Below are 25,311 nucleotides of genomic sequence, written 5' to 3'. Positions count from 1 at the left end.
TCCACAGAATTAAAAGCAAAAGGAAGTGGCTGTAAGACGGAAGCTGAAATTACAAAGCCACGCTTTTTTAAATACATGTGCGACTCGCTGGCTATATGGTTCTAACAACCACCCCATAAAAGATAAAAGTAGGATTTTGCACCCATAATGACACAGGAATATTCTGCTGTTGAAATCAATAGAACTGAAGATATTTGTGGAATTAATTCAACACTCAGTTTTGTTAACTGTGCTGTTTTTTATTTATTTTCAACAATAACCACTTCGCATTTTCAGTAGCAAATGTGTTTCTGCATGGTTGGCACCTGTTGCAGGGTGAATGCTACAATTTGAAGTTGAGGCCCACATTTGTCAACACAAAATGGACACACACGCAACTTCTTGATGCAAGTCAGTTATCCCTTTAGACAGTGCTTTTTTCTGGGGGGACGCACACCCCTAAACATTTTGTGAATCTAAGTTTGGCCTCATTGAGGGGCAGTGTTTCAATATGAGTAGGAAAATGAGAGTACCCCTAAACTTTTTTTGAAAAAAAGAAAAAAAGCACTGCCTTTAGATGTGCCTTTGAGCTTTAGTGTGTAATGTCAAAGAGATGGGCATACTTTGAATAAATCAGCAAGCAAGGGCTATAGCAGATAATTATATACCACAACTATTATCAAATATTCAGATGTGTGTGTTTCAAGTATAGCTCTTAATCAACGCAAAATCTAGTGTAAACCCTCAATATTCAATCCCCCAGTGGAATATCATTTCATAACCTAATTGGTTTACTAGAGGATGTTGCTCTAGTTCTAATATTAAAAGATTACATCGGTACTTGGCCTTTGTAAAGAGCTGTACTTGAAAAACACGACACTTGCATAATTTGAGTATACTTTTTGAAAGCACACCGGTGGCTTGTTCTTCTGTGATCTTATTTGAAACAAGAATTTCAAAATGAAATATTTTCCAAAAGCCATTCTCATCTGTTTCCTGCTAAACATTTTTTTATTGCCCTGCGAGTTATTAAATGGAAGGCTAGTGTGGACAATTTAATGCACAAACAAATAATAAAATTAATGAAGCCTATAATGGTGGGCACTGTCATAATTCTTCAGCCCACATAATTCTTTCTAACAACAACTATTTTTCTTCCCTGTTCCAAAGCTGTGGATGAAGCTGTGCGAATCATTACTGGGGGACTACCAGACTTAACAATGGAAGGGAATGGACCTTTGGAAAATAATGCCCTTCTTAATAAATCTGTAAAAAGACCAAATGAAGATTCAGATGACGATGAAGAAAAAGGATCAGTGGTTCCTCCAATTCACGACATTTACAGAGCACGACAGCAAAAGCGAATCCGATGAGACATGTTGCAGTCGCAATGATGAAGACTAAATGACTTGTAACAATTGTTTTCCTTCTACAAAATCAAATGTTTAAAAGGGATTGACGTTTCTAACAAGCATCTTGCAACTGAGGTTGTTTTATTACTGTGGTGCCTCTTTTTTACCAGCTGATTCTTCATCAGAAAAGAAAAGGGCAGGTGAATTTTACAACAAGCAAATTTGAGCTCCAGGTTTTGAACACAATTTGTGCAGAATGTCTGAATTGCATTTGGTTGCTCTTCACATGTGTATCCCCATCTTACCACTTGAAATCTTGCAGGGGTCCTGACAGTTTTATTTTAAAAACTGGATAGCATAAAAATTGTGAAATATTTTAAATTCACACCTCTGGAAAACGAAGTTGTTTTCAGTTTGCTCATTTAGTGTCTGTCCTGCCTTATTCTTTGTTTTTATTTATGGCAGAATGAATGGAAACTGTTTTTTGTAGTTTAAAATGGAAGAACATTCCTTTCCAATAAAGGATCTCTCCATAACGTCATGCCTCATACCACTTTATTTCTAGCACCTGGGGATAGAGGGGGTGACAGCTCTTTCCTTCCCCTCCCATTGTAGGCAGTGGTGGTGGGGAGTTAAGTACACCAAGCTCCAGGATTCCTCCTGTGGAGAAGGCAAAGGAACAAGGGAACCCAAAATTCCCCACACCACTGACAGAACTTGCCCAAGATGTACCAGACAGCCTCTGACAACCTGGGTACAGTTGCTTTGCTGGGGCTCCCTTCTGGATACTGGCGTACCCCTCGCAGCTGGCCTTCTAACAGCTTTATTAACTTATTACAGTGCAATTTATTATTCAGAAAATTCGTATCTGAACATACATGACAGACTAAAAGCAAATGTCCAGGAATGTCATTATTTCATGTTATAAATATTAGTAGTGGCTGATCTGCAGTAAGAGCCCTCTTTACATCTGATTCAGCTAAGAGCTGAGCCTTCATAACAGCACTGTAGTCATGGCAAATTTTATTATATGCTCCCCTTGGGTAGCTTCCATGAATTAAAATGCAGTATATGGGTTTGCCTCCTTCTAAAAGGCTATTTGTTATACTGGTCTTAAATAAAATTTTCAGTGCAGTCTACAATAAACAAAAAAGAAACAATTAGGTAAATCATTATTTCATTTGTCTGTGGACCAATTTCCTTGTTTTTGAAGACTTGGCCATTTTTAAAAACATGGCAACAGTGACATTACTCCTAAGAAGCAATATTGTTGAAACAAAGCACTCACGGTTGTTGAGATTTAGCTACAGTGGACCTCCTAAATGTTCTTCCAAACTGGGAATATACTGCCTTTCTAGCAAGGTACCCAAAGCCTTCTACAGTTTTAAAAACTGTCTTGGGGAGAATGGTTGTAATCCAGACAACCATGTCAGCAAGAACCGGTTTAATTCTATCGCATGGCAATTAACACCCTGAGACAAACCGCTGCATTCGGAATGCTGCAAGCAGCTGATTTTTACAAATTCCAGCTGGACCTGAACTGATCTGAATGAACCATTCTAAGGTACGTTCTGAAGCTTAGTTATCCACCAGCTTCTTATCTTCTCAAAAAAAGTATTAAAATATATTTAAATGGAATTTTATACTGGAATTTCTAAAAGTGTAATTAATGCAGAAATGGGATGAAATTATGGGGATACACATACTGGGAATTATTGCAAGGTCACAGAACACTACCTATCCTTCTACAGGTCCTTAGACATCCAGGGGCCAGTAATAGCCAACACACCGGTGTGCTCTTGAGGTTACAAATACAGTGGTACCTCAGGGTTACAAACTTAATTCGTTCTGGAGGTCCGTCCTTAACCCGAAACCATTCTTAACCTGAGGTGCACTTTTGCTAATAGGGCCTCCCGCTGATGCCAAGCCACCAGCACACTTTCCGTTCTCATCCTGGGGCAAAGTTCTCAACCCGAGGTACTACTTCCGGGTTAGCAGAGTTTGTAACATGAAGTGTTTGTAACCCGAGGTACCACTGTAACCACCTCCTTATGTGGCAAGTGGCACTGCTTCTCGAGTAATCTACTAGCTAAAATAACTCAATGGCAATAACACATACACAGTAACAGATGGCATGGGGGAGTCCAAATCACTCACCTGCTTCTGGTTGTGTCACTGCTGCATACCAGGACAGAGGGACAAGGCAGAGGTCTCTCTTATCTCACTGTTCCCTCAAATCTCTTTGTACCAGTATGCAGCGGCACTGCAACAGAAGGTGAGCACTGCAGTCCAACCAACCCATCCACTGCTCCGCATACCCAGCAGTTCTTGTAGAATTGCACTTTAAGTTATAGCTCTTTCTTCCAGGACTTGAACACATACATAGATATTAAGGGGAAATTAAAAAGATAAAATACTTGCCTGCAACAAGTAATGAAAGGCGCAAAAACTGCATACAGACCAGAAAGAAGAATGGCGGGCAATCGCTGTTTATCTGTAACTGCAATATGTAAAGTACACACAAAAATTTATCACAGATGAGTTACAGTCTCACGTTAGTGGTGCATAGATGAAGTAAACAGCAGCAACATAAAACACATAAGAAAAACAGTAACAATATCACATTAACAGCTTCAAGGAAATACAAGTCAGACAATATTAGAATACTGAATTTCCACCTTTACCATCCCCACCCCTTTCCAACTTATTGTTGCAAATTATCAAGCAGCACTTTTTTCTTTAAATGGTCAGATGTGTAGGAAGCTAAGCCTAAAGGAACAATTTGACTAATATAACCGAGGAATAATTATTTTACTTTAGCAATTCTAGACCCGAGAGGTACAACCCAGCCAAAGTTAAGCACAGTGAAGTCTCTATCAATGGGAGAGATGACTGTTTTTTGTTGGGTTGTGGTCAATGTTGTTCCATGTGAAGAACACTGATTTGATACTTTGTGGTAGTCCAGGGTATCTTATCTACTCATCTATCTCCTGAGTTGGAGTGAGCTGCGCCAGGTTTAGGCCTCACCAGTGTGACAAACACCTTGGGAAGGAGGAGGAGATCTAGGCATTCCTTAATCTGTCCTGCCTTTACTGCAAGCTGTACATGTCTTTGCTTTCTGCTTCTATGTCCTTCTATTCTGACTTTCTTCAGGCTTGTTTGTTGTTTTCATTTGAGTCAGGCAGCCTGGGGTAAACAATGGATTAAGGGCCTTGGACCAGGAGGTGGGGTGGTAATGGCTTCCCTCCTTGCTTGGGGACCATCTTGACTGTGAGTCCTGGAAGACCTGCTACTCAGGATACTTACAAATTCTTGTCGTGGGGTTCAGGATTTTTTGTTGGGGGGGGTCAAGATTTAATTTTTGAGATATTGATTTTGCTGTTTTTGATACAGTGGTACCTCTGGTTAAGAACTTAATTCGATCCAGAGGTCCGTTCTTAACCTGAAACAGTTCTTAACTTGAGGTACCACTTTAGCTAATGGGGCCTCCCGCTGCTGCCACCGCCGCACAATTTCTGTTCTCATCCTGAATCAAAGTTCTTAACCCGAGGTACTATTTCTGGGTTAGAGGAGTCTGTAACCTGAAGCGTATGTAACCTGAAGCGTCTGTAACCCGAGGTACCTCTGTACTGATTTTTTTTTTTTGTATCTTTTGATCATGTTGTGTACATTTTATTTATCACTCATGGCTACTTTTGTTATGTTTGCAGTTATGTAATTATTTTCATGTAAACTGCTTTGAGAATGGTTTTAACTATGGATAGGCAGCATACAAATAAACAATGATAATGATAAATCTAGTTGAAGAGCTGTCTGCACCTCTCACAGGTGTGACCAAGTTACCTGACCCAAAGCCAGTGACTAGATATAGTCCAGTTCCTGCTCCATTTACATCTGTGACCAAGGATGAGTGGAACTCTCTGCTGAAGTACAAAAAATTTGCTTGTTTTGGCTAACAAGTTTTATGTTCTACAACTTGACATTACAGAACTGCTGAAAGTACCTTCCTGTTGCTAATCTACTCTGCCACACTTTACACCTGAAAGATGGTCAAGCACAATTTGGAGATGCCACTGAGACATGCCTAGATTTCACCCTGTGCACCTGAGCTCCAAAAAACATCTGGTTCATCTAGGCACACTTCTGGACACAGTAAGAGGGTTTATCCCCTCAGCACTGGACAGAGTAATCTGAATTAAAGCAGCCACCAGAAGTCCCTTAACAGCAAAAAAAAGTGGTCATTACGCAGCTGTCCCATGCCTTTGGGTGTGCATATCAGTATCACAAGCACCACCTTGGGCAAAGCTCCATGCCAAGCCATCACAGTGGGTGCTACTGCCTTAGAAGCACTCACCAGTGACTGGTGACAGCAGGAAGACAGCATCACATCACGATTCCACATCATCTCTGCCTGGCCACATGCTGGCGGACAAATAGCCACAACCTACGTAAAGGCACTCCCCTTGGAAGATCCAACTCGAGCCATCATCACATTGGATGACAGCCTGCTGGGCTGGGTCTCTGTCAACATCTTTCAATTCAGGCCCTGTGGTCTCCTGTGAAGGTAGCCTATTTTGGGGTGGGGGGTGTCAACTAGCTCAAACTCACAGCAGCCTACCTGGTGATTCAGCACATCTCCCCTCAGTTTTGCCTTACTCACATCATTTTGTGCATAGACAATGCTACAGTCAAATCATATTTGAACAGACAAGGAGGCAGAAGAGGGAAAGACCTGCAGTAAGAAGCAGAGATTTGAGGCAGACCGATTCCCTTTTTGTGTCCTTTCAGCTGCCCACTCTGGGGCACAGGGTTTCCACATCCATCCTTGCTAGGTGGACTAAGGCTTGCATTGTCTTTGCATACAAAATTCAAAAGATTCCAATACCAAAAAATGTGGCAACGTATTCCACAAGGGCTGCAGCCTTTCCACCAATGCTCCTTTAGAGGATATCTGTAAAGCAGCTACGAGCATAGCCCCCAAAACCTTTTGTCAAACACTATAAAATTGACAAGTATGTCATTTAAAAGTATGTCAATTTTATAGTAAATTGACAAGCATGTCTCAGCTGAGGTTGAGGCTGTCCTTCAGCAGATCTTCCCAGATTAATTGTCAGGGTCCTGCCCAAATTGGGATTAGCCATTTTATGTCCCAACCAGACAGGCTCACTCCCGCTATGGGTGCAATTTGCACCTGCCTGAAACACAGGTCTCAATTGTGTGAGTGAGCTAGTTAAGGGCCACACCCATATTCAATGCGTGTAATAAAATTTGAGAGTTGATTGGAAGTATCACCTTGTTGGGATTAGGTTGGTTGCATAATTATCAAGCCTTGCTTTCAAGGTAAATTTACTCCTGTTGCGGTTCTACTTTTGGGGAGGGACGATTGTATGTTTGTCCTTGTTACTGTTCTATTTCATAACCATTTGAATTTTAGTGCCTGCTTTCCACTTCGTGAGTCCATAGACTGAGGAATGCTGGGAGCTCCGCCCCCTTCCTAAGACATTTGTCTTGCCTTTGCTGCACTGGTGGGTCCTAAAACCCAACCTCACAGACTCACTCAAACTTCATAGATCTACGTTTCAGGTAGGTGCCAACCAGTTTTTCACAGAGGAAAACCTTTTAGCCCTATACCTTTGCCGTATATCCAGACATCACGAGCATCACACTTCAAACACAATGGGCCGAATAGTTAAAGAGAACCTCTTTTTAAAAAACCATAAACAGAGAAAGTTTCATCAAATAATGATGGGTGGGGGCTGGTCTGCTTTACAGCAATTCTATTATTCAGAGAGATCACTTAAGCACTAATGTAGAGGCTTTTAACTTTGTTCCCTTTTAAGATTAAAACAGCTACCAAACATTCAGGAAGCATACTGTGCATTGTGACTTTTCAACCAAAAGCAATTTCAAAAGCCAATTCACAGAATTATTTTTGCCTCCTATATTTGTGACTCAACATAGACATCCATTTCTCTGATGTTAGAAAACATTTAACAAGAGAGCCTACCTAAGAAACAGTTAATGTCCTCAAGTATCCAATGAGTCACATGTTTATGAACTCCTGAAAACACTTGTTTTAAAACCTAGCAGAAAGTTTTCTATAAACTCCATGGGACATTAAAGGTAGTCCACTTCCTACTATAAATTTAAAATCACTATTTCTAACATTCAAATAAAAGTATTGCATCCAAGTCCAGCAAGGGTGATGTGACAGGCAGATGGAAACTTCCTGCCTGTGGGTTGTCTGCTGGATCAGGCCTTCCAAAGGCTACTCTATGAGGTAAAAGGGGAGGGGGAGGAATTCACCATGATCAGTGCCAGCAATCTCTCTGCAAGCACACATGCTAAGCTGTAGGCTCATAATGTACAACTATGTACAAAGAGCACTTGGATTGGGGACACAGTATTGTATTACTAAGCTAGGAGCTAGCCCAACTTCTCACCTAAATCACAGGCTTTTATAATATGTAGATAAATTCCAGAATGAACTTAAATGGATACTCCATTATCCAACTTTTTCAGATATCCAAACTTTTCCTCACCTATATTAGCATTTCATGCCTCCAGCAATACAGGAGGAAGAAATTCCCTCATCAGACTTTTTGTTTTCACTTCGAGAGGAGAAACAATATATATAGCCTACAGAATGTGAATACTGCAGTAGAGAAGAACCAGAAAATACTCTACAAAAATATAGTTATATACGCTTTTGGTAGAATATCTGCAGGTACAGAGTAAAATACTTTAGAAAAAAAACCTGGCTGGCAGAAGGACTTAAGAGTGTTGAAGACTGCATATAAAGTGCTTTAACTACCAATATCCAAGTTTTGAGTATCTGGAAACTGAAGTTTCTGATACAATTTTTGGGATGATCTTCAGAACTATTTAAAACTTAATATAGAAAGAGAAGTTTACTAGCCCCTTTTGCATCAATGTACATGCTAATAGGATAATTTCAACATCTATCATTTTAGTCTTACCCTCGAGCCCTTATTTCAAAAGTTGATACACCATCAGTTATTACTTGCTTTGAATTAGTAAGTACCTTTTACATCACCTGATGTAAAAGCAACTCAGCCATCGCTACTGTATTAGTGAAAGATTCCCAGCAAAGCTGTTGCCCAAGGATTGTAAGCTTTCTACAACACATACAGTTGACCACCCTGATCCAAATAACAGTGATCCATGTACAGAAGCACACTTGCATACACAGCAGCCAGAAGAACCAGGATGGGAAGGAAGCAGCACATCTCTGCACTTGTCCAATGGCGGACTGGCATTGGCTTCGAGCAGTTATTAAACTTGGGTGAAAGCAGGGGGAAGTGAACATTTAAATCTTGGAACTTCTCGCTCTACTTCCAACACACAAGTGCCTAAATAAAACTGTGCTGTGTTGAATTTGACTTAAGTTCCTAAACAGAACTGGTCTGTGTTTGAGGGGGTCTGGTGGGAAATAGGGGATACCAAGACAGACTGTGGGGATCCCCAAGAAACAACTGGGGTCTGAAAGAGGCCTCGGTTTCCCATCCCTCATCATTCTGACAGAAAGCATGAGTGTGACAGCCTTCTCCTACCCTATCTTCTTTAGGGCAGCATACCAATGAGTCTGACATCTTCCCAGTTTTGCTCACAGATAGCTAAGATGAGTCTTCTTCATTCAGTATTTTGCTGAGAACTGATTCATAGTAAGGACTGAAGACCATCTTGTTGTAGTCAACAAGGCGAACGTACTTGATAGCAATTTCCTCCAGCTCTTTCTGAATAGGGCCTAATCCACCAGGAATGGCAGGAAGAGATTTCTGATGGCCAGAAGCAAGGTAGCTCTCCAGAAACGACTGGATTCTTGAATCTTGAGAAGGGAAGTAAATTATTAGTAAGACTTAATGAAAGATCCCAAATTCCTCTTTTGATAATACATATCAAATAGGCCCATAATGGTGCTTAATTTTTATTTTAATACAACTGTCTTATCGCAATCACAGACAGAACAAAATCTGGAGTTCTTTTAGCATCATTTCACCTTCATTTCAAACATTCCCATGTATCTCTGCTTCCCAGTTCCAAGAGGAACACCACCACTCATAGATAGAAAACTCAAACCTGACTTCACTTTTCAGTAATTCTTCAAGAAAACGTTTCATTTTCCAAAAGCAGCCCTTGCTTCCTGGTTTTTTACCTCCACACCTTGACAAAGTAGCTTTTTAATGGTTATGCTAGGCAGTGGTTGCAGGCTCCTGCCACTTCCCTTTACAGGATCCAGCACTTAAGCATAGTTTCCCATTACATGAAAACTTTGAAACTGGTTTTTAGCTTCCAAACAAGACAGAGTCATTCAACCAAGGTTTAATGTTGGTTTAATACCTTGGGCTTGTTTTGAAGCCATTAGTCATAGTTTCAGGATATGCATATAACAAGAAGCTATGGTTCAGTCCTGGCTTGCTTTTGCAGCTCAAGAAAGGGAGGAATGAAGCAGCAAGAAAGGGGCTGTCTACAAGTGCATACTGCTCATGCATATCCTGGCTCTTGAAACCAGGATTTTTGGCTTAGTCTTATGATGTGCACATGCAGCCAATACAATCTCTCATCTCAAAACAAGTGCATTCACTCATTTGAAGCATTACTATCCCCTTCATTTTACAAAAATAAGCTATACCCATGTCCTCAAATATATGTTTGACTTAGACATGCAAAACAATGGATTTTGCACAACTATTGCAGGGAAAAGAGCAGTCATCTCATCTACAAAGCATACCTATCAGTTTGCACACAGTGTTATTAGGCTTGGCCACAGCCTGGATCTGTCCTTTAAGCTCCGTCTCCTTCTCAAGTGTGAAAGGTGTGAATCCATGTTGGGAAAGGCAGCTATTAACTTCAGCACAAATCTTTTCACTTATGATAGCCAATGCTTCACTCAAGTTGAAGGAGCTAGGAAAAGATGATCAAACTTTAACAGCTCATAAGCAACATGGGATTTAATTGACAGGTTAGCTAATGTATGCCAATCAAACAAAACATGAACTATACGAGTAAAAACCTTACAGACTGAGGGAACATTACTGGAAGAATCATCACACACCAACTACTTCCTTTTTAAAGAGGGGATTTGAGTTCTCAAAGAAACAAGTGGGTGTGTCTATATTGGGGGGGGTGTCAGCAATTTCCTAGACACAACTGGGAGCTACATTAAGAAACATTCAGACTCATAACTCTTCAGAATGCATATGTTTAAATGTTCTCCACACAAGAAACTACCTATAACCCTTTCCCATTCCGTTTTATTTCTTACATGTGAGACTATAAGGAGATTCCCACAGCCCTGTAATCTGAAGTGATATAATCAAAGGTTACTCCAAATGTGAAGATTAGAATTATCTGAAAGGCTATTTATTCTTTATAATGGAAATTCCTCATAATTTCTAAAGCCTTTTACTACTTGGAGAAGTAGGGGAAAATGTGCAAGTCTTCTTTAAAAACAGGCCCGAGATCTAGTTGAAACTGAAGTCTATATCATCCTGCATCACCCTATAAAGGGCCCCAAAGTCACACGGTACTCACGGGAGGTGTAGACCTGTCAGCAGTACCCGGATAACCATTTTGAGATTGGCCGTAAATGCTGGCAAGCCTGAAAGCGCTGTGCCTGCAGCATTGAATGTTACCAGAAGAATCGCTCCAGTTAAAATAAGCTGGTTCAGTTCCAGCTGCATTTCCTGGAAGCGGCTCTGGTCCATTAGCACAGTCTGGAGAGGAAAAAAAATTAACACAACAGAGGATAATAAATGCAGGGAGCAAGGCGAGATGATGTAATGTTATATAGTGTAAGCTCTCAACGTCCATTTCCTAGTTCAGGAGACTGTCTGGTGAAGATAACGGCAGCACCCTCACCTCAATCCTCTGGTCTAGCCAGGTGCAGTACTAAGCATCCTTGCAAGAACAGCCAATCCACCCAAGCCTCAGCAAAACATGCCAGGTCAGCCCTTTCATCCACGATAAGATTGCAGATGAGCATAGACGTGTTAAGAGACTGACTAACAGCTCCACTTGACAAGAGGACTCAGTGTATAAGCTACCAGGAACTTCTAGATTAGGTTCAAAGATGATAATCAACAACAACAAGCACATCCCACACTGCCACACAATCCCATACTCATCCCTGTATTTAGCATTCAAAGGGGCTTGCCCAACCGAGTTCAAGTGTATGTCTGAATGCACCCTACCAATCCAAACATTGTTATAGTAATTGCAGAGAAGCAAATAGTTACCTCTGGAAAAGGCTTTTGCAGATGATCCCATTTGAGGAGCTTAAGGTATGCATGATTCTGTACAGCAACCGGACAGAGCAGAGGAGCAGTACTGGTAGACGTGGCACCATGATCAATAGCAGGCACCATTCTGGATCTCAGGTCATCCGCAGCTTCTTGCAGCCACTCAGTGACGAAATCTAAGGAATCTGTTTTGAGGGAGAAACTGACTTACCAGACTATTTTCTCATCAACCCATTTTCCTGCCTATCCACTTGAAATATTTCTATACCCCCTTGGTCAAAACTGATTGCACAGAATGGTTTGCGCAATATATGAACAAAATAAAAACAATCAAAACAATTTAAAACAAAAGACATGAAAACAGCTGACAAATAAGATGAGCAGGTGCAAGATGTGAAACAATACTTAAAATGCCTAGGGGAATAGAGAGGTCTCTCATCATCACATCTAAAATATTTCATACTTGGAGCACCACAGCTGAGAAAGCCATCTCCCTACTTCGGATCAGCATCACCTCCAACATGAAAGACATTTAGGGAAGGGTGTCAGTCCTTAGGGAAGATGGCCTTAAGAGTTAAGGCATGTTGAATAATTCTATTCAAGGACCTATTGTTTCTGGATTTTCAGCTGACTGAATTTTTTTAGTTGCTTAATAATTTGGCTTTAAAAACTGAAATAGATATCCAGACATTTGCACTCTGAATGCTTATTTTTATTAGCACCGCTCATTCCCCCCTAATAGTTATGCTAAAAGTGCAATCTTTAAACTGCATTGCATGCTCCCATTCATGGCACTGAGAAATACCCAAAGTTTATGCAGAAGGACCTCCCATATACAGCTCATCAGACATAAGCCCCACTGAGTTCAGTAAGCTTTCTGCCGTTCATGGGGAGTTATTTTGGCATAATTATCAAATTAAGGACTGAACAGTTATGATGAATCAGCTTAATAAATTTGTCTTTTAATAAACAAAAAGCAGATCTTTTGGCAATGCAAAATAACAAAAACCGTACTTGGTTGTTTCTCATAAAGTTCCTGAAACTTCTTCCTTTCATATTCAACTGACTGCTGCATTAAATGTGGCCTTATGCTGGTGACAGCAAAATTGGCCATGTCCATTTTCATCAAGTCCAACACAGAAAAAATCTCTCTGCAAAATCAAGAAGACATTTCAAGCTGGTATGTGTAGTTATTTAAGAACATTTATAAATCGCTTAATGTTTTTTTTTAAAAAAATCAAAACAATGCACAGTATTTTAAAAAACGGTATCAATAAGAAATACAGCATGTCTAAATGTCTGCAATAAATCAAATCACATGCCCCCAAAATTTGCAATATTTATCAAATGTAAAAGAAGGAGATAAAGTAAATGAAAAAGTGAAGAGCTAAGGGGGAAAATCATATTTAAGTAATCTAACTAAAGAACTATGTGGGGAGAACTAGGAACAATCCCCTTTTAAAGAACATGAAGAAATACAGTGCTTTCTAGAGAACACTTCTGTTGGCATATGTATTATATGCTAAAAATTACCTTTAGCGGTTTTTCAGATCACTACTGCCCAATTCTTGCTTAGATGATAAGCCTGAGACAGCTTCAGACTACAGGTGGGGCTTACATGAATTAATGCTCATCTTTACAAAAACCAAGAGCCCCCACCCATACAGAAATTACAATGTCAGGCAGAAGGCCAGACTAGAATACTTTCCCATGCATCTGGTATCCAATGTGAGAAAAAATCTTTCTCCTCCTTTCCCTTCCCCTTCATCATTGAGGAATATACAAGCAAAATATGAATTCCCACCTCAGTCTGACATGTCAGCTAAAGCTGTAGGGAGGAGTAGACATAAATGCCAAATTTTGTGCGTATTTAGGAGTATACATGATTTTATTTATTTCTAAACTAGCTGGGGAGGGCAATCCCAGTTGCAATGAATTCCTCTATAAAAGTAGTCTTGATAAAAAATAATTTCCATATTATTCACTATTCTTGCACTTGCATTTCCACCAATAACTTCTCCATTAAACAAACACGAACACACACATGTATGATTTCATTGCTACATGCATAATTTTTGTATCCTGCCAATGGTTATCAAAAACATTCAAAGTATTTTTCCATAGGCAGACACTGATTTAATGTGAGTACCTGAACAGGGGAACAATTTCATGAATGTCTTTCAGCTTCTTAATTTCCTCATCTCTAGCTGGAGCACAGAGCGTTCCCATCATTCCAATAATGAACTCTGCCAACTTTGAAATGTCAAGGGCACCATTCTCTGCCTCCTGTTTTATCAGCTCCAGGTCTAGAGCTTCGGTAATCTGATTTCTTAATCTGGTATGGCCAGGCAGCAAAAAAGACAAAAGCGTCTGAAAGAAAGCAATGTTCCTTTGTTAGCTCATAGCAGTATTTTGTTGCTGTATCAATCAACACTATTTCAAAGTGACTAACAGTTGCAGCAATATTGTGTTACTAGAAAAAGTAAAATAAGGTCAAATCATTAACAGTTTTCATAGAAGTTTTCATTCACTATGTACAGAAGAACTGTTTCGGGGTTCTATCCAATGAAGTAATCCCATGTGTACAAGGATTTCTGCTTGCTCAAGAACATCCCCTTCCTCTCCTCCATCCTTCCACCACTCTGTTGCAGGGCTTTTTCCAACCCTCTGGAGCATATTTGGGGATGGAATGTGGGGAGAGGGAGGGGTAGTTCCATTCTGCAAGTGGAAGCCCTTGCACAAACAGAATGACTTTGCTGGATGCAACCCTTGGTTTCTGGAACAGGGAGTTAACACTGGTGCTTATGTGTGTACGCATGCAGAAGCTCCAGTGTATTGAAGGGTGACAAATTCTGCTCCATTTTATATCCTTAAACTCACGTCTGATGCTTCCATTCTGCAAAGTGGTGTCAAGGAGGGACATCAGCAGGGAAACAGGGGATGTGAGAAAGGGTACTTAACCTGTTCTTCAACTGCCACTTTGCTGAAATTTTAGAATGATTATTTCCATCACAAACATGGATCTGAAACAGAGATGGGGTTGCAGATTGTAAGGAGGAAACTGGAAGAGAGGGTAGGATTAAGCTCCGCTTCTCTTGCTGCCACTTCTTCCCTGCAAATCTCCCTCTACTGACCTCACTTTGCAGAGGAGAAGCAGTGTGCAGGTTCTGAAGATACGCGGAGACACAATGAGTAGTTCCATCACAGATGTTAAAGGGGCCAGGGAAGAGGAATGAAATGCCTCAGTCAATCAAGTGGCAGACTGTGACCGACATAATTTTTCACTAGCGACAGGTTGTAAATTGGATTACGAGACAACAGAAACTGTTTGCCATACTGATTCCAGAGCACAGTGGGGCAGGGCTTAAGGCTGTAAGTCATTATGGAAGCGCTGCAAAGCTATCCAAAAGATTCAGGTGTTGCCTGCCACCATTCCATGCCCTTATGAAAAAGGGTCAATGCTGAAGACAGGACACTAGACTAAAGATGCCATTGGTCTAAGAAAATAGGAACTGCCTTGATAGATCAGGCCAATTAATTTATCTAGTCTTGTACATTGGCTCCAGCAGTACCCAATCAAACGCCTTTGTGAGGCTCGAACAGAACATGAGGATCTATATTTGTCTAAATCAAAGATGCTTCTGAACATGCCTCATCATATTTTTACAACTCTTTGCAGATATTAGCAAACATCGTAGATGAAGTCCATCTGGAAGATAATATAATTACTTGGACTTTCAAAAAGCTTTTGACAAAGTACCTGCCAAAGGAACTTAGCAGTCACAGGAAAGCAAGGGCAGAACCTTTTTATGGGCTGGTTACTAGTTAGAAAACAGGAAGCAAAGAGAAAGAAGAAATGTACTGGGAGCAGGAAAGAGTGTAGGTCTCTGAAGACCTGTACTGGGATTGATACAGTTGCAACTACCCTTAAACAATGTAGAATCATGTATGGACAAGAAGTATGCTTATGGAAATACATTAGCCCCTCTTACCTCTTTGATCTCTCCCACAAGTTTAATTGCATGATCATATGATGGTGGATCTTCCTTTAGCTGTGTTTCCAGGCAATCCCAAAAAGCTTTGTGGACAATATCCCTTACTCTTCTTTCAAGGCTGACAAGCAACACAACAGGAGAAGAAAACTGAAATGGTAATTCTAACACAAAGCCAAGTACAATGAGCTTGTGACGCTTGGAAAGGGGGGGAAGGACCATCACTAGCAGTTAGATGGTTACTTGAAATGTCCAACATTACAGTTGAAGAAAATACATTGGTAGAGAACAAGATAATTAACTGCGTCCAAGAGGAAGTTCTAGCTCAAAAGGAACACGTAAGGAAGACTCTGTCGCCAAAATGGGATGAAAAGGATAGGGGGCGTAGGTGCCAGAAGGGCTGGAAGGTTTTGAGAACTCCCTCCATAGATAATATGCAAAACAGCTTCCTAAATGAGTTGTGTGGTGAATTTGAATCATAGCTGATTATGTGTGTATTCTGATGTAAGCATTCTATCTCCTCCTAGGGGAGGAATGCTCTTAACAGACTTTATGTAGAAACATGAACATAACGTTCCCTGACTACATATAGGATATAACACGAGCTAGATGTACAAAGCTAACCTTCATGGCTAGATGAGCCTGTTGCTGAGGGGCTCTGGGGAGAGGATGTGGTTCACAGGATGAGGATCCTATGCATTTGGTTCATGGCAAACAGGCTATGGTGTATCCACCGTTAACAAGCTTATGTTCTCTCAACAAATGCCTGACCAGCCACAATATTTTCTGTATTTCTCACTTCCATGTAAAAACAGTGAGATGTTTTTAACTGATTTTTTCCCACCCCTAGATCCACTAGTTGCGATGCTGACTTTTCGTACAGCAAAAATTTTTGTTTTAAACTTTTTATGCCTGCGACAATAGACATCATACCTGTTTTCTGGCAATTCGGCTGGCTTAATCTGGAAGCCTCCATTGACGACAATTTCATGGGCCAACACCATGTTGGTAACTCCTTTTGCCGTTTCCATCAGCTCCTCCACTGACACAAACTGAGGAGGGCTGGCTGTAAGGCAATGAAATATACTTCAGCAAAATGTCCCATTAATTTAAAAAATGGTAAATTAACAGAGATGACTGTTCCCATCTCACTGAGCATAGCCTGTATTATTTTAAAGTTTACAGTTCCTAAGAATTGATAAGGATGGACAATCGAAGATACCACTGGAAATAGTAGAAGTAAATGTCCACTATGTTTCAAGAATGTCCTCAAAAAAGATAAGCTATCTAATGGTGCATCTCAACCTTTCCCAATGTGGTGACTTCCAGATATGGTTGGCCTGCAATTCCCATCATCCCTGACTGGCTGGGGCTGATAGGAGTTGGTCCAAGAAGATCTGGAGGGCCCCAGGGTAGGGAAGGCTGCCATGTTCAGTCTGTGACCATCCTGTGGAGTTTGTATGCTACCATCATGTTTGAAGCTGCACAAAGAAGTGGGCTGTTTACAGGTCATTCTGTGCAAATCCGTGCCTGCAAAATTCAAAGATGAAGAGAAGGAATATGCTTCTCCTTACCAAGCCTTCTGAGAAAGGAAGGTATGGTCACAAAAAGGAAAAAGTGAAAGCTGTCAGATGGGCAGAATTTGTGCTACAACAACATCAAAGAGGAAAATTGGAAAGGAGGGCTGTTAAAAGGAAACAAAAGATATAGCCCTTCATCAATAAGTGGGGTATGTTGAATTCACGACATTGGAAGCAACCAAAAACTCTGCCATTTAAGGAAGAAACAGAAAGGAAAAGCTGCAAGACTTCCAGCTTCAGAAAATCAAAACTGAGATTGGACTACAAATAAGCATGAGGCAGTACTCTATTAATGTGCCCCATTAATGCTAGGATTCTCACTTGTGGAATGAGATTCCTGCATTGCAGGGGGTTGGAATAGATGATTCTTGGGGTCCCTTCCAACACTACATGATTCCATGACTTTCACACCCTCTCCTTGCATGTGCCCTCCCCAAAACTGCTCAAGAGATTTGGGGAAACCATTAGAACAGTTTTAGGGGGCATATGGGAGTAGGATGGGATAAAACATTCAATTGCTCAAGCAGAAGTCCTTGCGTTCACAGAACATTCACGTAGCACTACTTTGGATACAACCCACAGTTCTAACATTGGGTGTCAATCCAATGTCTTATTTCCTCCCCATGCATTGGAGTATGTGGTGCAATATCACAAAGTGAGGTAGAAAGCCTGGTTCAGCGTTACTACTTGCTTAAGAAATACGTTTTATTGAATAAAAAAAAATACCGTTCAGAAAATGCTCCATTTATAGTGAGAAAATTACCTTGATGTACAGAACACAGAGAGAGAACTCCTGGAGGGTATTTTGGTTCTGAAGAGGGAAATCAGGTTTGAAGTAGTAATTTTGCTTACCTTGAGGTGTATTGCCTCTGCTGGGACTTGGCGTATTCTGTCGGATCTTCTTTCTGGAAGACTGTTCGGAGTTATCCAAGTTGTCCTGCTGATTATCTTCTGATTTACCTGATGTTCCTTCACTTGTATCTGGCCTGCCTTGGTCCTGGGACATTCTCAGCTTTTTGGATTAAGAAGAAAGAAATTAAACCAATACACGCACTCCCACTGAGGCCAAATTCTCTGCTAAATCCTGCATCTAATTCAGTTAGTCCAACTAGGATTCTACCTAAGAATTTTGAGGGGAAATTCTCTGAAATTGGGGGAGGGGGGAGAGAAATATGCACTGTACAGAAGTTAGACCTATTTATTTAAAAACACTTGAATAAAATAACACTGTTTCAATATTGACAATGTTGCCTGGAGACGTTTGGGTAACAATCAACTAACAAGGATTATAGATAATCATTATCATCATCATAATAGCAGCAACTGTAATTTCAAATACAGAAAGATAGTAGCTCTGACATCATGCCATATTAAGAGCTGTGATATAGGCTGGAAAATAATCCCTTTCCCAAAATACATGGTATTACCACCTTAATTAGTAACATAATTAATAGATATAATGCCAGGCAAATAAGGCAGTTTTAAAGTTATAATTAACTTTTCTCAGGTGGCTATATTTGACGAAGCATAAATGTATATGCATATAAAATACATGCATGTGTGACAAAATTATATGGGTCTGGTTAAAGTATGTTAACAGTTTTCAACACCTTCCTGGGTTTTTTCACCTTTTTAATTTTGTGAAATGTAACCATGTAAGGAAATGTATGCTACTGAACAATCACAACAAAAATACTATTCAAGTAATGCTTTTTAATTAATTTGCATGTAACATTTAAACCATATTTGAACTACATTAAGTGTACTTAATTTTTTCACCTTATCCCCAATAAAATATTTGACTTCAAATAGTTATGAGTATATTGGGGGGGTGGACTTTGATCTGTTCATACAGTTTTGCTTACTAAATATAAGTCATACATGCTAAGGGAGTTCCCCATCAATTTAGGGCACCGGAAAACTTTCCCAGAAATGTTTCTAGAATATTTCTGGTTTTAACTTTTCGTTTCAGAAAATGTTCTGTTTTCAGACTTTAGCAAACAAACAAACCAGCCCCTATGATTACTGCTAGAACATTAATTCACCTAAAAGGCAGTAAGTGATGAAACAAGAGACCTTTGCCATCCAGTGATGTGAAGATGTGCAGTTGCCACCACAGATCACACACATCTACCAAACTAACACCATCTCAAACAGAACACAGACTATGGGAAGCAGTTCACACTTTCAGCATCAAGTCGCTGAGCAAAGAGACAAGTGATGGTGATGGATATGAAGACCTGTCTTTCATCTCCCCAGGAAATGCTGATATGATTCAGATACTGCCTCACCTCGCTTAAGACTACAAAACAAAATCCATCCCTGTAAAGAGCATCTGGGATATGCAAAGCTGGCTGATTGCCTGGTTAGCTAGTCTAGAAGGGAAGCCTCTGAAGCAGCAAAATGGACAAAGGAAAGGAAGAACAAAGAAGAAATGCCTCACACAACTCTTACTATAATTTTTTTAAAAGAATTGCTCAGAGGTAGCAAATAGGATTTAAGCAGTCTGGGTGGGGCGGGATATCTGACCTTTGAGTCTATAATCCTATATAGGCATTCAGGATCATATTATAATTGTGTGAGGCTGGAAAACACATGCCTGCCCCTTAGATGCCATTACCCCAGCCTCTCCACAATGCCATTCATGTTAGTGGAGTCACATCAGCATTCCAAATGCATGTAGGCTGCCCCATGAGATGGATCTCCAAGCGCTCAAGGTTCATGGGGCCACTTGGAAGGGTGTCACCACCCCCCAGGAGCACCCTGCAAAACAGTGCAGGCAGGGTGACTGATCATAGTCCCACTCCCCAGCCTCATGTGATCACAGGCACATGATCCTGAGGGCACGCACTAGATGATGGTAGCCTCTTTGCCATATAAATGAATTGTCACATAAATGAATTGTCACACTTACTTCTCACTTAATGTCCTTGGACCAAGCCTTCAGGGTGTAAGAAAAGGGCAGAGAGCCAGCGAAGCAGTGGGGCGAGACTACAGCTTCAAGTTCTGCAAAGCCAAACAGAAGCAAGAGGTCTCTAAGAAAGCCATCACAATAGAGTTAGGTTCCACAGCAGCAAATACAAAAAACGCCAGTAACAAAGGGCAGATTTGCAAATACACACAGGAATCTGGCATCCCAAGCCTCCCAAATCTCTTACATGGAAGGAGGCCCTGCTTGTTTAGATACAATTTATACATAAATAGGCTTGTGACTGATCACATGAATTTAAAGGCAGACTGTCACAGAAGTATCCTTCCCATATGACATTTTCCTGTAGTCACACTGCTATTTTCATTATACTGTACTGTGTGCACACAAAAAATCCTATTTTGTATTCACAATGCCTCTTTCGAACTCACTAGCAAAATTTGAAAAGCATTTAGAATCTACTAGGCATTCTATCAAGTTTTCTTCAACACAACTGAGACTGAGTTATTTAACATTCAGAAATATATCTCATAAAACACATAATATTACATCAAACATTAAAATGCTTCCCTATACAGGGCTGCCTTCAGAAAGTTGAGTGGTTACTTATCTCTTTGACATTCTGATGCAAAGGAAAGTTAGAATTTTCTCAGGATTCATCTTCTTGAGTTTTGACACAAACACAAAAGTTTCCCAAACCCAGAAGACCCAAAGTATGTATGACTGATATAATCCAGGTTCGACACCTGTTTGTATATTTAATGTATTATTCACATTCTAGACAAAACTTCTAAAATAAATAGAAACATTAGAGCAGAGTTTATCCATATTTTCGATGAAGGCAGAATTGTGTTTGGACTTCTACCAGTGCTGCCTTCAGTTTTTCGAAGTAAGTGTTGGTTAATAGCTTATGGATTAAGCAAAGAGCTTCAACAAATAGAACAAAACAAGACACTTTGCTAGATTATAGTGTACCATGTTGCTATTTTGTTTCTCACCCCAGCTTTGGAAACAGATGACTGTATAGGAAATGAGGGATTTTAATAACCGGTTTTCCACTCTAATAATTAAAACTAAACATCCCTAACTATACCCATGATTTACACATATTTACGGTTTGCACTAAGCTCCCTGGTGTCATATGTAGTTTGAATGGCTCGGCTGTCCATAAATTGCCAAATTAAAAAGGAAGCAACCTACAATGCACTGGATTCTTCTGAGCACATTCAACAGCAGAACTATGCCTGTGTGACCAACTCCAGCCAAGTAGTTCTACAGCCTCTAACATCATGGAGTCTTTTAGCATGCTCGTGTAAGTGAAAAAGAATCCAAAATAGCAACATCCCCATCAAGAAGGCTGATTTCTCAGACACCGAGACAAACTAGATATGAAAATGGCAGGTCCAACATGGATCCTGCCAACTCCATATGAAGTGGTGGAGTTGCAACTGAATGGAAACAGGGATATTTGGGTTGGGAAAACTAACTCCCCCTCCCAGTAAAACTGCTGTACATCTGCTGCTTTTCTCCAGCACGATTTATTTTGGTTCAGAGTCTCACTGAGAGGAAAACAATAATGGCAGTTCATTGGACAAAAAAGGATGGGGAGAGTCACATTTACCATCCCTCTGACCACTTTTACATATGGGTTCTATGACAGTAAAGATTTGGGTAACCGAAACGGTAAAACCTGTTTGGGTTCTACCACCTCAGACTACAGACTATATAACTGAATCCTTTTCCTTACACACACACAAAATATTCCCTTCACTAAATGTCAGGAAGATGAGTTCTAGCCGAGGTTTATTCCTAACTTGCTTGCCTTTATCATGTGAAATATGCTACTTCTACTGACACGTCCATCATTTTCCTTTCCCATTCAGTTCTTATCTCAACACTTACTTCTTTTTAATCCTGTTATCATTTCCCCATATGATTCTCCCTCCTTGTAATCATCACTTTCCCAGATTCTTTACTTTCTTCAGAAATTCTTTGGTAGTCCCTTTCCCCATCATTCTTAGACCCACCCCATTTTTTTCACTCAATCTTTTCTTTTCTATTTTAGCATTTCCAACTTCACTTTGGTTTTGTGTGTTTTCCTCCTTTTAATGCAGTAGCCTTTGTGCTGTAATGTCCCTTAAAGGTTTATGAACTGCTTGCCAGCACAGGTGAGAAGTATTTAATCAGGCAAGTGGTTGAGTCTGCCTCTAGAAGTATGTGTTTCCACCTGCTTGTGTTTAGACTAATGAATAAACCTGATGGATGTGTGGCAGGCTTGCACATCCTTGAGTTTATTTCACAGAACCTTTGAGAAGCAACCACCATAGCCTTCCCTAGAAGCCACAGGGTTTAATTTGAGACAGGACTTCACAGCTTCACAGAACCTTGGGCAGTGTGATGCTCATACTAAAAATATGCTAATCATTATAATGACTTATTCCATAACCTTTGAGCCTATGCAACCAGCAGACATGCATTGAGAAACGACATCCATGTCAAAAGGCTATAATTTCCATCTAGGTTTGCACCCTGCCACCTCCCAATTAAGAGGTGTCTGAACAGAAGGCAGCCAAGGAAAATGAGAGAAACAGAGCAATACAGATCAACGAGACAGAATTCCTCTTTGATGTCTTCCAAACTTTGCAGCCAAGTTTTAACAGCACTGTTTACAGCAGGGGTGGAGAACATTGTTTCCCAAGAAAATGCCCCACCACCACCACACAGAAAAAAATGGCACAGTGCTGATTTAAATCAATGAAGTTCAAACCAGGTGGCTTTACAGGCATAAAAAGAAAAACTGAGGCTTCCTCCCCACTCACTTTTTCTACTGTCCTGCGCACATCACTATATGAATGCAGACAAGTGCTTGGAAATAAAGCAGCAAAATTTTAAAGTTTTGTATAGTCCCCATTATCAAAACGTTTCCTTAGCACACATCAAAACAAGTTATTATAGTGTCAGAGCATGACTTGTCCTAAAGCATATACATAAAATGCATATATATTATCTTGTTTGGATTTTATTTACACCACAGCATGACTATGCAGTTTCCTAAAAGTCTGCATGAAACTCTAAAAAGATGACTACTCAGACAAGCATGTAATGTTGAGGTGAAGAACTAGAAAAACAGGGATGTGAGTGAAGTGCCAGCCCTTTCAGTTAAACTATATATTTCCCAATGTGACACATAAAAAATTACCAGTGGGCACAGACAAAGCTTTGAATAACTCAGAGAGAATAAAAATAAGGGATATCAGAGAACTGGTGTATTTCTTTCTGGGGAGCTGCAGAGTTATGAAATAAAATATATCCATTATATTCCAAAACAAGGAAAATCTTCAGATATAGGATTAGAACAATAATATCCATTTAGCAAATGAAAGACTGTTGCTGCAATCCTGTATGGGGGGACACCTCGGTCCCAGGGGGCAAATGTCATCCTCCAAGCATCTCTATCTGGCCCTTGGGACGCTCACCACACCACACCCCCTCCCCAGGGGACCCCCATCACTGGCCCTGTTCCATACCCTTCTTTCCTGGCCAGAACACATCCTTGAATTCTCCACCCTGCCTGGCTGGGAGAATAGAGAGACAGAGGTTTATGAATGTGTGTAGCTGACTATACAAAGGTAAAACTGAACAGTTGTTGCTCTTGCCACTTTGTCCTCTGGCCCTGCCCACCACTTACATGCGGCCCCTGGTAGGCAGTGGCAGAGGAAGGGGGTGGGGGGGCTGCAGTCGCCCTGGGTGTCATGGGGGGGTTTGACAAAATGAGTTTGAGGGAAAGGCAGAGGAGAGGCTCGCCCCGCCCCCCCCCCCGCTCCCCGCCCCCGAGCAGCTAGCTATGCCGCTGCTGGGAGGCTGCCCAGAAGGGAAGGCAGGCCTTGATAATGCAGGCATGCCTACCTAGCAGTAAAGTCCCACTGTGCTAGTGGAGCTCATTTCCGGACAGGCGCGCATCGGGAACTGACTGGAAATCGGCTGATTTTGACAGCCCTTCAAAACAAACTCGTGCTTTACGGATGTTAACCCTTGACGAATGCTTCAGGCAGGGCAGACACGGTGGAATTTCCCCGCTCTCTCCATGCATCCTGATAAGCAATGCGATCCCTTCCGATTTAATCTGGATTAATGGCCCACACAGGACGACAAGGGTTGTGCTCTTCTCTCCCGCATCCCCGTCGCGACCCCGGCCCGGGACCCCGATGCAGCCGAATAACAAGCAGCGCCGGTTCTGCTGCAGCGCCCGCAGGTGCAGGGACAGGGGCAGAGTTTGCGGCTCTCTGGGGCACCAAAATCCGACCCCACCACCCCCCAGCCCTTGTGCAGACAGGGATGGCAAGGGGTGGCGAGGGGGCAACCGGGCTGCAGGGGGAAGAAGACGTCCCGCCCACCACCCCGCAGCCCCGCTTACCCGAGAGGGAGGCTTCGAGCGCAGGAAGACAGCAACTTTTTTGCACCCGGTCTCCGGAAAGCGAGTCCGGGCGGCGGGGGGCGGGAAAGGGCGCGGCCCTTCAACGCCAGCGCCACTAGCGGGAACTCCTCGCAATCCCCGTCGTCGTCCTCTTCCTCCTCCTCCTCACAGGCAGCCCGGAGCCTGCAGAGGGCAGGGGGAAGCTGGCGGCTCCTCACAGGGCGCCGCCATGTCTGCGCTCTCCCTCGCTAAAGCGGCAGCGCCTCAAAGCAAAGCGCAAGGAGTCCTAATGGGCAGCTGCGGGAGGAGGGAGGGAGGAGCGCGCGCGTGCCGGCGATAACAATACGCAAGATAGCTGTCAATCAAGAGACGAGGTTGTTGGCGGAAGGCGTGAGGGGCGAAAGGCTCTTCCCTCCCCCCCCCCCGGGCCTTTTTTTCTGTTCCAGAACTACCGCTGCTGCATCCAGGCTTTTCCCACTGTACGTGTGCATGGAGGGAGGGGAGCGCCGTGCCACACAAAAGCCCCACCAGCACACGCACACATACAGAGGCAGGACTGAGTACTATTATGACGGCTTTTATTTTAAACCGCCGATAAACCTCGAAACAATGAACTGACAGCCTAACGCCATGCGGACTGACTGGCATGGGGCGTGCTGGAAACGCCTCCCTGCAAACATGTTTCTAAAGCATGCACGCTGTTCAAGAGGCAGCCTTTGTTTGGCTCTCTCGCACAGCCGTCCTGCAAAATAGGTTGCTGGTCAATGTCCGAAAGGGATCGGTCGCGCCAGCTCGTCAGGTGC

The 25,311-nt window shown here is 41.7% G+C and overlaps 2 protein-coding genes and 1 long non-coding RNA gene across 9 annotated transcripts in view; 1 reads left to right on the top strand and 2 right to left on the bottom strand.

Annotated features, from left to right (window-relative positions):
* CSTF3 (cleavage stimulation factor subunit 3) overlaps positions 1–1,867 on the top strand; it is a 57,942-nt gene extending 56,075 nt beyond the window's left edge. For both annotated transcript variants that reach the window (XM_053390433.1, XM_053390440.1), the window contains one exon: positions 1,150–1,867. In XM_053390433.1, coding sequence (XP_053246408.1) covers positions 1,150–1,352 — 203 coding nt within the window. In that variant the 3' untranslated portion in view covers positions 1,353–1,867. The remainder of the gene's footprint in view (positions 1–1,149) is intronic.
* A 2,804-nt stretch (positions 1,868–4,671) lies between these two features.
* Positions 4,672–8,370, bottom strand: LOC128414720 (uncharacterized). The gene is made up of 2 exons (XR_008330714.1): positions 5,509–8,370; positions 4,672–5,435 (listed from the first exon to the last, which is right to left on the bottom strand). It is a non-coding gene; the product is annotated as an uncharacterized LOC128414720 (long non-coding RNA).
* Positions 8,371–8,378: 8 nt separating this feature from the next.
* Positions 8,379–25,096, bottom strand: TCP11L1 (t-complex 11 like 1). Of its 6 annotated transcripts, none has more exons than XM_053390391.1 (12): positions 24,509–25,096; positions 23,622–23,669; positions 20,080–20,198; positions 18,018–18,177; positions 16,519–16,651; positions 15,586–15,706; positions 13,743–13,963; positions 12,608–12,744; positions 11,591–11,778; positions 10,887–11,068; positions 10,084–10,256; positions 8,379–9,180 (listed from the first exon to the last, which is right to left on the bottom strand). In XM_053390391.1, the coding sequence occupies exons 4-12, from the start codon at positions 18,169–18,171 to the stop codon at positions 8,969–8,971; spliced, it is 1,521 nt and encodes a 506-aa protein (XP_053246366.1). In that variant the 5' UTR covers positions 18,172–18,177; positions 20,080–20,198; positions 23,622–23,669; positions 24,509–25,096; the 3' UTR covers positions 8,379–8,968. The 6 variants fall into 6 exon arrangements, with proteins under 6 accessions (XP_053246366.1, XP_053246378.1, XP_053246357.1 ...); XM_053390403.1 differs by having other exon boundaries at positions 20,080–20,171; XM_053390382.1 differs by having other exon boundaries at positions 23,622–23,665.
* Between the last annotated feature and the right edge of the window lie 215 nt (positions 25,097–25,311).

This window comes from Podarcis raffonei, chromosome 1, assembly GCF_027172205.1.
Source record: "Podarcis raffonei isolate rPodRaf1 chromosome 1, rPodRaf1.pri, whole genome shotgun sequence".
Classification (NCBI taxonomy): Eukaryota; Metazoa; Chordata; class Lepidosauria; order Squamata; family Lacertidae; genus Podarcis; species Podarcis raffonei.
The sequence above is the reverse complement of the archived record's forward strand: the minus strand, read 5'-3'. Positions and strand labels throughout refer to the sequence as shown.

Excerpts from the sequence above, each read along its gene's own strand:
- TCP11L1 (XM_053390391.1), bottom strand. The coding sequence starts at position 18,171 with ATGTCCCAGGACCAAGGCAGGCCAGATACAAGTGAAGGAACATCAGGT. Across the intron at positions 15,707-16,518 it reads GCCGAATTGCCAGAAAACAG|CCTTGAAAGAAGAGTAAGGG; the intron begins GTATGATGTCTA and ends GTTGCTTGTCAG. Across the intron at positions 10,257-10,886 it reads CTGACAGGTCTACACCTCCC|CTCCTTCAACTTGAGTGAAG; the intron begins GTGAGTACCGTG and ends ATCTTTTCCTAG.